Source organism: Eschrichtius robustus, chromosome 11 (assembly GCF_028021215.1).
Source record: "Eschrichtius robustus isolate mEscRob2 chromosome 11, mEscRob2.pri, whole genome shotgun sequence".
NCBI classification, from domain to species: domain Eukaryota; kingdom Metazoa; phylum Chordata; class Mammalia; order Artiodactyla; family Eschrichtiidae; genus Eschrichtius; species Eschrichtius robustus.
The window spans coordinates 15380718-15393149 of NC_090834.1; the positions used below are offsets into that span (position 1 = coordinate 15380718).

At 45.9% G+C, this 12432-nt stretch overlaps 1 protein-coding gene across 15 annotated transcripts in view; it reads right to left on the minus strand.

Annotated features, from left to right (window-relative positions):
- Positions 1 to 8531, minus strand: part of CEP164 (centrosomal protein 164) — a 71956-nt gene extending 63425 nt beyond the window's left edge. For 13 of the 15 annotated variants that reach the window (XR_011075358.1, XM_068554655.1, XM_068554647.1 and 10 more), the window contains exons 1-3: positions 8418 to 8531; positions 4823 to 4945; positions 1292 to 1394 (exon numbers count right to left, since the gene is read on the minus strand). Coding sequence is in view for 13 of the 15 variants with exons in the window: in XM_068554655.1 (XP_068410756.1) it covers positions 1292 to 1373 (82 nt within the window). In the remaining 2 variants the exon portion in view is untranslated. Of the gene's footprint in view, positions 1 to 1291; positions 1395 to 4822; positions 4946 to 8417 lie in introns of those variants that run through there. The other 2 variants (XM_068554643.1, XM_068554649.1) reach the window with 2 other exon arrangements.
- Positions 8532 to 12432: the final 3901 nt, after the last annotated feature.

A 12432-nucleotide genomic window follows, 5' to 3' on the forward strand; every position in this document is an offset into this window, starting at 1 on the left:
TCTAAAGTTCATGGAGAGATAAAGCAGGTAAGATAACCAAGAAAACTTTGAAAAAAGAAGAGGACTGAGGGTATTTCAGCCTTACTAGATACTAGAACTTATTACTGAGCCTCAGTAGTTAAGAGCACAGTTCTGGCGTATGAACAGACAGCCCCACGGAACAGAAGAAAAAGTAGACCCCAAAACACATAGGCGGCACTCAACCAGTGGGTGAAAGATGAGCTATTCCACGAACAGTGTGGGGACAAACCTGAGGACACCATGAGAGCAGGGAAGCTTTTCTAACTATGATACAAAATTCAGGGGCCATATGAGAACAGACTGATAAATTTAACACAGAGATTAAAAATTTCTACACAGCAAACAAACAAAAATCCTATGCTATAACAAATCCTACCCTATCCTAATGTGGGATCCACGGACTCCTACAGACACAAGAGTTCTTCCCCAAAACTGGCTCGCAAACCATCTGAACTGTAAGAAAAATTTGTGTGTCCAGGTCCGCAACTCATGAGAAATTCAAAGAAATCTTCACCCCCCAAAATAGCATGGTGCTTTAAAGTGTAGGCCCTGGAGCTAGAATACCTAGGTGTGGATCCTAGCTGCCCCGATTAGTAAACTGTGTGACTACAGGGAAGTTACTCAACCTTTCTGTGCCCTGGTTTCCTCATCTGTAAAACGGGGATAATAATAGTATCTAACTCACGGAGTTGCTGTGAGGGTTGAAAAGGAAATACATGTAAAGTTCTTAGTAGAGAGACTGGCACACGGTAGCACTCAATAAATTTTGTTATTATTGTTATTAATAATGTTATTATTGCTGTTTTTTTAAAAAAAACACACAACTTTAGTTTGTTCTTAAGAAATTGGGTTTCTCCTGGCCTCAGGATATACTGTATTTCATGATATCCTCTACTATATTTTCATTTAAAGTTAATCATTGATCTGACCCAAGGTCACCAAACTTTTTCTATAAAGGGCCAGACAGTAAATATTTTAGGTTTTGTGGGTTGTATGGTCTCTGTCACAACTACTCAATACTACTGCCCCTATAGCATGAAAGAAGCCATAAACAAGACATAAATAAGCATGGCTGTTATCTAATAAAACTTTAGCTACAAAAGCAAGCAACAGGCCAAGTTAGGCCCATGGGCTATAGTTTGCCAACCCCTGATCTAACCCAAATACACTGAGCAGCCCTGTGCATGTACCATACTTTGCATGAGAAGAACAAAAATAAATCATAAAAACTGCCCTCAAAGAACTATTACAATACACCCAGGCCTCTTACCTTGCTCACTGGGGATGTAGGTCTCATCATAATCTTCCTCCAGAACCAGCTGGTCTCCTATGCGGATGGGTCTTCCGGCCATGATTGGTTTGGGCTCGAACGCCTAGATCCCAGAGACCCACCCACCCAAAGAGAAAATCAGTGCCCCAGCTTAGAAGGGGAAAAGTTGGAGCTGGGTCATGGAGCACCTGGGCCAGACCAGCCCCTGCAGGCCAACTGAGCCAGGGAGAGTGAAGGGTGGGACCAACGGCTCAGAACTCAGGCCTTATAGCCTCTGCACCCTGGAAAGTTCTTAGACACATCTCCCCCCAAAGCCCTGCTGAATACTCTGTGGACCATAAACGATCTGGAAACCCAGATGTCTCAAGGGTTTGACTTCATACACTACCCCCCAAATAGGAGTAAGAACTAACAGTCTAGGACCCCTGCTGGAAAACCCTAGTGAGACACCAAAATAACTAGCAGCACACACACCGCCATACACCAATGTACCCCAGGTGCAGTTACGCTGTCCCAACACATAGCCCTGTTTGCATGTCCCTGTTTACCTTGAACAATGCCCTCAGGGAGCTTACAGTCTAGCAAGGCAGCGTACACAGCTTCAACAGTAGTAGAAGGCGGAAGGGAAAAAACACATCCTGCTCTGGGAGTACTAACACAGAAGTGACATACACCCACTGCGGGGATGAAGGAAGGCTTTGTCAAGGAGCTGGGTACCGAAGGCTGACAAGAGTTCTGACAGCGGAGAGAGGAATCCCAGGCAGAGGGAACAGCATGTCAGGCAAGGTGTTCTGGGGAGCCGATGCCAGCGTGCATGGCAGGCGCCGGGGTGGAAGCCAGGCCTGGGTCTGGTCATGGTGATCTCGGCGGATGATGCTGAAGGGCCTCAACTCTGCCCGGCAGCAGAGAGGAGCCACTGCGGGCTTTGGTGGAAGAAAGTGACACAGAGTGGCCTTTTTTTAGGATGAGAACTTTGGCAGGAGTGGCCTGGCCGGATTGGAGAAATGAGAGACTGGCATCAGGAAAACCACTGAGGAGGCTGCAGTCCCGGGGAAAGATGATGAGGGCTTAAACTAGGGCAGAAGCGGTGGGAATGGAGAAGAAGGGACAGACACAAGGGATGCTGTGATGTTAGGTTTAATAGGACCAGGATGGGGCGGGGGGGGGGGGGGGGCGGAGGCGGGGGGCGGAAGACTGGAAAGGAATCCAACCTGAATCCAAGATTCCTAGCTCCAGGGACGGGGCGGTGCCACCTTCTTCGACTGACAAGCTGGCGCGGTTCTAGAATTGCTCCTTCCTTTGCATCCCTACTCCTGCAACGACCTCAGGACCCCAGGTCACAGCACCCCTCCCCTACAGCAGCTCCCACGCTGAAGCCCGATGACACAGGGACAAGTCACCCTGTAAAGTGGCTGCCACGGACAGCCCTTCAGAATGCCTCCCTAACCGGGGCGGTGGCGGCCACACCGGTGTGACCAAAGGGAGCCTGGAGGAGCAGGTCCTGACCTCTTCTGTAGCCACCTCTTCAGACACTGTCACAGTTCCACCTGGGGCAGCAAGCATGTCACAGCCCTCACAGCAGAGGAAGTGAGCAGAAAGACCTCATCATCGGGACTTCCCTGGCGGTCCAGTGGTTAAGACTCCACACTTCCAATACAGGGGGCACGGGTTCGATCCCTGGTCCGGGAACTAAGATCCCATATGCCTTGGGGCACGGCAAAAAAAAAGACCTCGTCGTCAAAAAGAAGGTTGGGATGCAGCCTGTAATGAGTGCTCAGAAAACAGCCAGATCTGGTGACTCTGAATCTGTTCCAAGATCCCTGGAGAGGGGCCCCTGATAAATACAAAGGATCTCTGAGGGACCATTCCCGTGGCCCTCTCTGCACCCTGGCAGCTGACAAATGGGCAGGGGAGGTGTCTTGCCTTAGGGCTCACAAAAGATGGTTCCCTTTGTCAGTCACTGGACCCAAGGGAGCCAGGCTCTGCCCCCTCTCATTCCCACCACAACACCTCCAAGCAGCAACTTTGTGCCTCGGGAAGAAAGGCTAAAGAAGCATTCTTCCTGCAGTACTTAAGCCTAAGTGGGAATCTTCTCCCTCCCCTAAGAACCTATAACACCTGCGGACGTAATGCTTGAGCCTCCACACACACAGTCAGAGATGAGTAGGGCCAGACGCGGAAAAAGCAGAGCAGAAAAGGACCAAGAACCAGCGCAGGAGATGTGGCCCACAGCCTGGAGGTTTAAGGAGCCCGTGGAATCTTTAATCCTCTGAGTTAGGGAGAAGAGGGAAAAAAAAACGGAAAGGATCTCTGGGGAGGTAGGAATCGCAGTGGCCTGAACATCAGGCTGTACGTTATTCAATTCAACAGGCAGTGATCTATACAAGGCATTGTACCAACTAGCTCAGAGAATTCGAGAAATTCTGCATTTGAAAAATGTTACCTATCCCTAGATACATCCCATCTCCAGAAAGCAGGGGGCAGGTAAAATCTCTGTCCTCACGGCAAAATGCCTAATTAGCTATTTACAAAACCGTCTATGTTTAACTATTTAAAGGTCAGGAAGAATGTGGAAAATCTAAATTCCTGGATTATTCAAATGTCAAACAAATCTTCTGCCAGAAAAAAATTAAAATACGGGTGGGCTATAGTCTACCTTCTTTCCTTGCCTTGCCTGGCTTCAGGAAAGATATAGGCAAGGACAGGGCCAAAAGGGCAGGAATTGCAGGAATAAGGAAGGTGGTGGAAGAGAAACCACATTTGTTCAATGGCTACTAGAGATCATTTACTCATTGGAGAAGTATTTATTTGCTGTTGGGCGCTAGAGATGGAATGGTGATTAAAAACAGATTCAGCTGCTACTCCCCAGGAGCTAGTCTAGTGAGGGAGGGAGACAAACCAATCAGTCACAGATAAGTGTATAATTTTAAGTGAGGTAAGAGCTCTGAAGGAAAAGAGCCTGACTTAGATGAAGACTGTGCTGAGCAGTGAAGAACGAGGAGGTATTCACCAGACAAAAAGAGGAGGAAAAGGTGTTCTAACAAAAGCAGCAGCACGTGCAAAGGCCCTTCAACAGGAAAGAACACTAAGCAAGAAGAAGCATAGTCGGAGATGATGCTGGGCAGGTGGGTGGAAGCCGGGCCATGTGGAGAGCTTGGCTTTTATAATAAGAGAGCTGGAAATCAGGAAAGGGTTTTTCCAGATACATATTTTGAAGAGATTACTCAGGCAGCCACTGGAAATGCAGACAGGAATGGAGGCCAGATTGGAAAAGAAGAAAATCAGAGTGGCTGCAGAGAGATTAGGGTAGGAAACCACGAGCCAATCTAGATGAGAGGTGACGATAACCCGGGTGAGAGGGGGTAAGATGAGACATCTAAGAAAGCAGCCCTGAGATCAGTTTCAGGAAACACACGGCACATGTCCTAACATTTCCCTCTAAGCGTGAGACCGTGAGGCACATCACTGTCAATCCTGGCACCCTAGACATGGTTTCAGAACCGTCAACGTGGTACTCCATGCAGCACTTACCGATAGATGAGATGAAACCTGACGAGATGTGCTTGCCACCAGGCCTGACCCTCACTGTGAGCCACGGAGTTGTGGGGAAGGATCACCCAACTGTCCTCATCCATCTCCTGCCAATCCCAGAATCTAGCAAAAAAGGAAAGGCTCATACACCTTCTCCAGGAGGCCCTCCCTGGCCAACCTCGGCCTCTCCTGTCTACTTATAACTACCTCGGCACAAAGGACACAGTTTTCCTCTGTTCATAGGCATATTTTTCTCAGTATTACCTTTTTTATGGGAATGTGTTCCACCTCTCCTGTTAAGCCACAGGCTTCTGAGGGTCATGCCTCTGCCTCCTTCTGCATTTACCAACCAAGCCTAAAATAAGCTAAGTAAACGTAGGAGCTTGGTCACTGCTCTAAACCACTAATATACAATCAAAGAATCTCAAGAGCAAAAAAAAAGCCCATAAGAGCTCTGGTCCAACTGCCCTTCCCTTGCCAAACTTTTCCTCTCTATGCTTTAAGTGCCAGACAGCATAGTGGCTGAAGCACCAGTTTGGGGGCCAGAAACACCTGAATTAAATCCCATCTTTCTCATTTACCAGCTGTATGAACTTAGGCAAGGTACTTCACTTCTCTAAGCCTCAATAACCTCATGTGCGTAATTCAAATAATCATGATAATCTACATCAAAAGGTTGTTTGAAGATGAAATGAGATAATATATACCTGTACAGTGCCTAGCACAGTCCCTGGTACACAAAACATGTTAAATAAATTTAGCAATATTACTGATGTTACTGCCAATTCCACAGTTAGATCATCCTTAACTATGAAAAGGTCTTTCTCTTAGTAAGCCAAAAATCTATGTCTAAGAAACTTCCTCCCATTTGACCTATTCCACTCTCTGGACCCACGAAGGGCACCCAAGGCACCACTACTCCAAGCCAGGTTTCCCCAGCTCCCTTCCCTTCAATACATGCCACTGGTTCCCAGTCTCTCGACATTATGGTTACCTTCCTGTGAATGTGGTCTAATTTGACAGGCATAGCCAAAAAGTTTTGCACACCTGCGTACTCACAGAGCATACACACATATATGCATACTTAGGGTTCCCTGCATATTTATTTCTTCCACCCTGCTTGAACAATTATAAAGAAAGTTCACCACCGGAAAAGAAAAGATTTACTGGAGAAGGCATTGAGGAGAACGTGGAAGACATTAGAGTTGATTATGCAGTGGTAATGAGCACAGGTTTGGGAACATTCTAGGCTTTGAATCCCAGCTCTGCCACTTACCCGCTGGGCAAGTTGCCTCAGTTTCCTCGTCTATAAAATGGGGATAATAACAATGTCTATCTAAAAGGGTTGTGAGGATTAAATGACTCAATACGTGTAAAATACTCCAAACACAGTAAGACCTCAATAAATGTTAGTTGTTATTATTACCATTCACTTATTTAAAGGGCTTAGTCTACATTGTTCTAGAGGACAAAGCTAGTACCAGGGAATGCAAGTTAAGACCATTCAGACATCCAATAACCATTTATTGAACACCTACCATGGGTCAGGCACTGTGCTGTCATGGCCACAAACCTGATAACACGCCAGCTCAACCTAGTTGTGAAGCCAAATATGTAAATACATGATTATATAGTGTGTTAAGTGTATTAAGGGAAGTATCAGAAAATACGACAGGACACAAAGGCAAGTGCAATTAACCCTACTTTGGAAGATCAGGAAAAGCACTGCAGAGTAGAGGACCATGGAGATGGTTCTTGAAGGATAAGCAGGAGCTCACCAGGATAAGGGAGTAAGGTTATTTAAGGCAGAAGACACAGCTTACACAAAGGCAAAGAGGCAGAAGAGAGTATACGGTAGGTGCAGAGAATTAATGATGACAACAAAAGCTTATATTCACTGAACACTTCCTATGTTCCAAGAACTGTACTAATGCTATATATACATCATCACACCACATCCTCTCTGCTAAGTAGAAATTATTATCCCCATTTTTCAAAAGAGAAAACTGAGGCTCAGCAAGTTTTCAAAAAGTCTTTTAAACTTGCCCAAGGTTTCACAGCTAGTAAATGGCACAGCAGAACACGCATGCACCCACATCTATCTGACTCCAAAGCCTTGAGCTCTTAACCACTCTGACGTGACCAGCGCACAAGGGACAATGGCAAGAGAGAGATCTACAATGGAAGGCAAGGAGCACATAATAAAAGGCTTGGGAGGACTGAGGCTGTATCCTGACATGATGAGGAACCATCATAAGATTTCACAAAGGAGACTGGCCTGATCAGATCTGTAGTTTAGAAAGACGATTCTGACAGCTGTGTAAGAACTAATTGGAGGAGGGCAAGAAAAGACGCAGAGGGACCACTTAGAAAGGCATCCTGAAAACACAAGCAAGAAATTATGAAGTAGGGACTTCCCTGGCAGCCTAGTGGTTAAGACTCTGTGCTTCCAATGAAGTGGGCACTGGTTCGATCCCTGGTTGGGGAACTAAGATACCCATGGTGGCCAAAAAAAAAAAAAAAAAAAAATGCAAGAAATTATGAACTAAGTCAGTGGTTGTGAGAATGGAAAGGAAGGGCCAGATTCCAGGTGTATTACGAGGCAAAAGAACAGTACTTGATGTCTGCAGCAAGTAAGGGAGAGGCAGGAGGACAATCAGAGCACTTAAGGCAGTATATTGTGATTATCAGTTCACTTCTGTGCCTTGCCCGATAGCCCCACCTAGCATACTGCCTAGATATAGGGAATGGCCAACAAATGTTTGCTGCATATATTATAATAGATGAATGAATTCAATGAATTCCAAGTGCAGACATGGCTGACTGAGTGAATGGGTGAAGTCCTTCACTGAGACAGGCACTACAAAGGAGGAACAGATCTGGGGGACCAGGAAGGATGGGGCGACATTCAGTTGGGATGATCAGTAAGCAAGTCGGAGCTCAAGAAAAGAGGTCTGGCGGGAGCCACAGTTTGGGGAGTAACCGTTAAATAGATAGTAACTGAAACTCTGGGTGAAATCGCCCAGAGATGGAGTGTAGTGAACAGAAAGGAAGGGCTTGCAAAGGCTGATGAAGGGGGCTGGGTTAGGAAACCCCAGAGAGAGAGGAGTCGTGGAAGGCAAGTGAGGAGCGCGGTTCCACACGGAGAAGGTAGATTTTTGAATCAATGCAAGGAAAGGAAAAGACGAAAACAAAAAACTTACTAATTTCCCCAGCTGGCCAAAAGACAGCAAAAGGTTGGGCCAGCCCCGATTCGGACATGGGGGCAAGCTTCCCCACAAGACAAATGTTCAAGCAGGGTTCAGAAGGCCGGCCTTACCCACTAAATTCGAACAGGACAAATAAACGAGCGCCCCTGCCAGCTCACACTCGTGGCCCAGTGCCCGCTCTCACTGCCCCGCCAGCACTCCAGCCCAGGCCCTTCCGCCACTCAGATTTTGGATAGAGGCGCACTGATCCGGCCGCTCCATCTTCACTTCTTCCTTCAGTTCCCGCCCACACATGCACATCCCGCTCGGTGGCACACGAGTGTGCCTCGACTTTCCCGCTTCCCTCCCTTCCCAGCCACCCAACCCTCCTTCCAGGGGGTTCTCACCTGTCCCCCACCCCGGGAGGCCCTGGGCGCCAGCTCCCGGCTCTGCGCAGCTTCCCCAACACCACCCGAGCTCCCAGCTTCCAGGGACGCCGAGGTATTGCCCTGCAGCGGCCAATAACCACTTCCGGAAAGGGTACGAACCTAGCAACTGAGAGCCCCGCCTCTACCCAGAGTCAAAAGGTCGCCGAATGAGAGCCCTGTCATCGGATTGGTTAAAGGTCCCGTCGGATCACGGAGGCGAGCTGCACGTTTCCCGTTGCATGATGGGAGAGGTAGTCCAATATAGTTGATGGGGCTCCACAAGGGGTTAAAAGAGAGTCAGAATTTAGCTATGGGGGGAATTTCTTCCCGGGCAGGAAAGGATCATTCAGAGTATCGACAGTAACGTGACTTACCTAAGGCAATCTTTTGGTCATCATTTTTAGTAGCGTGATTAACATCAGGTGAATAATACACTGATCCTCAATAATCAACCCACCGAGGCTTTAATAAACAAAAGACTCCCATTTGCTATGACTAAATCAGTTAGTACCCGCTCAAGAGTTAAGAGACCACTGTCCATCTTTTTTACCGGAGGGCAGGGCTCAGGCAAGAAGGGTATAATAATCTCTGTCATAACTATTTCTTTTTTAAATTTATTTATTTATTCATTTATTTAATTTGGGGCTGCATTGGTTCTTCGCTGCTGCACGCGGGTTTTCTCTAGTTGCTGAGAGCGGGGCGGGGGGGCTACTCTTTGTTGCGGTGCGTGGGCTTCTCATTGCGGTGGCTTCTCCTGTTGTGGCACACAGGCTTCAGTAGCTGTGGCTCGCAGGCTCTAGAGCGTAGGTTCAGTAGTTGTGGCGCACGAGGTTAGTTGCTCTGCGGCATGTGGGATCTTCCCGAACGAAGGCTCAAACCCGTGTTTCCTGCATTGGCAGGCGGATTCTTAACCACTGCGCCACCAGGGAAGCCCTGTCATAACTCTTTCCAATAGTCTATTTAAGGAGGAAAAAATGACGGTGTGTAGCCCCTCCACAAACGCTGCCTGGCAGAAGGGTTACTACTAATATAATTTAAAAGGCTTTAGTTTTGTTTGCACGAGGGCAAATCTTCCTTTCTCTTACATGTCCTCAACCTCCAGGAGAAGTCAAGAGCGGCAAAGACAGCCCTGGCCATTAAATTAATGGGAAAACTGGGGAGCAGAAAAGTGAAGAAAGTTAGTCGTTTGGCGAGGAGGATGGAGCACCTGGAGCAGCTCCTGGCAGGCTCCATGGTGGAGATGCATCTGGCTCCTGCTAAGTCCTGAAACTAGTTCCAGCACCACTAGGGGCCTGGTCCCAGGATGAGGAACTCAGACTGCTGTTCCCATGGATCCCAAAGCAGATATCCAGAAGGTATTCCTCGTGTTTAACGTCAAGTCTTTTCTGTGGCAGTTCTGCCTGTACTTCCTTTTTTCTGCCTGCAGATGACAAATCATTGCTCCCCCTTCCTCTCCACACACCTTAAAAGTCTCACAGAGGAACCAAGGGAGCAGACTGGGAAGGACACTGAGAGCTCACCAGTTCATCCACCACAGACCTTGCACAAAATCAGGGTTCAAAAAACCATTTGCAGATTTTGTCCCCCTGTCTGAAAACTTGCAATCAATCTGGTTGACATTAATTGCCATCAAAATTCTTACCTTTTGTTCCTTAGGTCCCTTGCTCTCTAATGGGAAGAGCTAATAAAATAAGGGTTACTATGGGATTAATGAGGTTACCCCACACAGATAAGCAATTTGCATTTTATCAGGTTTCCCTATAGACTTGTACTTAGAAATGCAAACTTAGAAATGCAAATCCCTGTGCTTTTTTCATTGAACATGTCATAAACATCTTCCAAGGTGAGTTCATAAGAAGTTACTCCATTCTTTATAATGGTTACATAAGATTCAATTGATTGAATGTCTCATGTCCCTATTGGTAATCATTTTTTTTTTGCTTCCAAAGTTTTGATGTTGTACACAATGCTGAAATACTGTTGGATTTTTGTTGGATAGGATCCTAGAAGTGACACTGCTCAGAGTTTACATGTTTTACATTTTAGTAGACATTGCCAAATTTCTCTCTAAAAATGGAATAATTTACAGTCCAACCAACACCTTCACCAACACCAAATATTACCAATGTGAGAGGCCAAAAAAATTCTGATGATGTTATCTAAATATTGTTTTAATTGTGTTCTTTCACTATTAATGACTTTTTTAAAATATTGATTTACTTATTTATTTGGCTGTGCCAGGTCTTAGTTGCGCCATGCGGGATCTTTTAGTTGCAGCATATGGGATCTAGTTCCCCGACCAGGGATAGAACCTGGGCCCCCTGAACTGGGAGTGCGGAGTCTTAGCCACTGGACCACCAGGGAAGTCCCTCTTTCACTATTAATGAAGTTGAACTTTTTTCATATATTTAGTGACCATTTGAATTTCTATCAAATACCTGTTCACATTCTTTGTGAACACAGAAACGAAGACCCAACACAGCCATAAATAAATAAATAAACAAATACTTTAAAAACAAAAATGTAAAGTAAAAAAAAAACATCTTCTGAGTTTTGTTAGAACTTCTTCAATATAAGATTTTTTAAATATTCTATTTTTTTCTGTAGTTTTATTTTTAATGTTAAGCTCTTTGACCTATCTGGAGTTTATTTGTAGATGAGTTAGGGATTTAGTTTTCTTTCCTCCCAAAAGGTAGCCAGTTGTCCCAACAACAGCTGTTGAATAAATGTATCTATTTCCCTCTAATATGAATTCCATCTTTATCATATACAAAATTCCCATACCTATATTGATCTATTGATTTTTATTGTTTAACCTATGTCTAATCACCTTATTGGTTAGGATTTTTCTATCCATATTATATAATCTGCAAATAATAATCCTTTGCTTTCTAATATTTGCTCCATCTTCTCATCTAATTGAGTTAGCTAGACTGATCTAAACTATGTGGGATAAGAGTAGTGATATTGACCTTCTCTTTCCTAAGCCTGACTTTAATGGTAATAATTTTAGCCTGTCACTATTATGTTTTCTATGATTTTCTGTTATCTTGTTTAAGAAGTTTCCCCTTGGTTTTTCGTGGGTCTTTTTGTTTTTGTTTTATTTTTGGCTGCGTTGGGTCTTCTTGCTGCGGGCGGGGCTTTCTCTAGTTGCAGAGAGCGGGGGCTACTCTTCGTTGCGGTGCGCGGGCTTCTCATTGCGGTGGCTTCTCTTGTTATGGAGCATGGGCTCTAGGCTCGCGGGCTTCAGTAGTTGTGGCACATGGGCTCAGTAGCTGTGGCTCGCGGGCTTAGTTGCTCTGCGGCATGTGGGATCTTCCCGGACCAGGGCTCGAACCCGTGTCCCCTGCATTGGCAGGCGGAATCTTAACCCCTGCGCCACCAGGGAAGTCCCTCCCCCTTGGTTTTTATCAGAAGGACTGCTGAATTTTAACAACAGCTTTCCACATTTGATAAATAATACGTTGATATAATCATATGGCTTTTCTCCTTCAAGCTATTTTAGCTCTAAAGCTTTCCGTTTTAACCTCTTGCCTATTAACATAAAGATACTTCTTGGAGTGATAACACTTTAAAGCTGACAACAGCCATTTACCAGCAGCTCACTGACAGCACAGAAATCTGGAGGGGCTTGAAGATTCACAGAATCTGGGGTGGAGGTGAGGGCAGGTAGAACACTAAAGGCACAAAAGGATTCAGCTGAGAGAAGCCCCAACTGGCTCTCACCTGCCTGCAGATTGCAGGCTCCAGTGAAGGCAGACTGCCCCCTGCACTTTCCCCTTTGCCCTCGCTTATTCCTTTGGCTGCGTAGAATACCCTTCTATCCCCCCTTACTCTTGCTTCACAAATCTCTGCTCGTAGAAATTCCACCCATTCTTTAAGGTTCAAATTTAAGGTTCAAATTAAATTCCACCTCCTCCCGCTGAGTCTTCCCAGACCCCACAGATGTCCCCCAAATCCCTGCTCCTTAATTCCCCATCATTTTGTGCGGTGC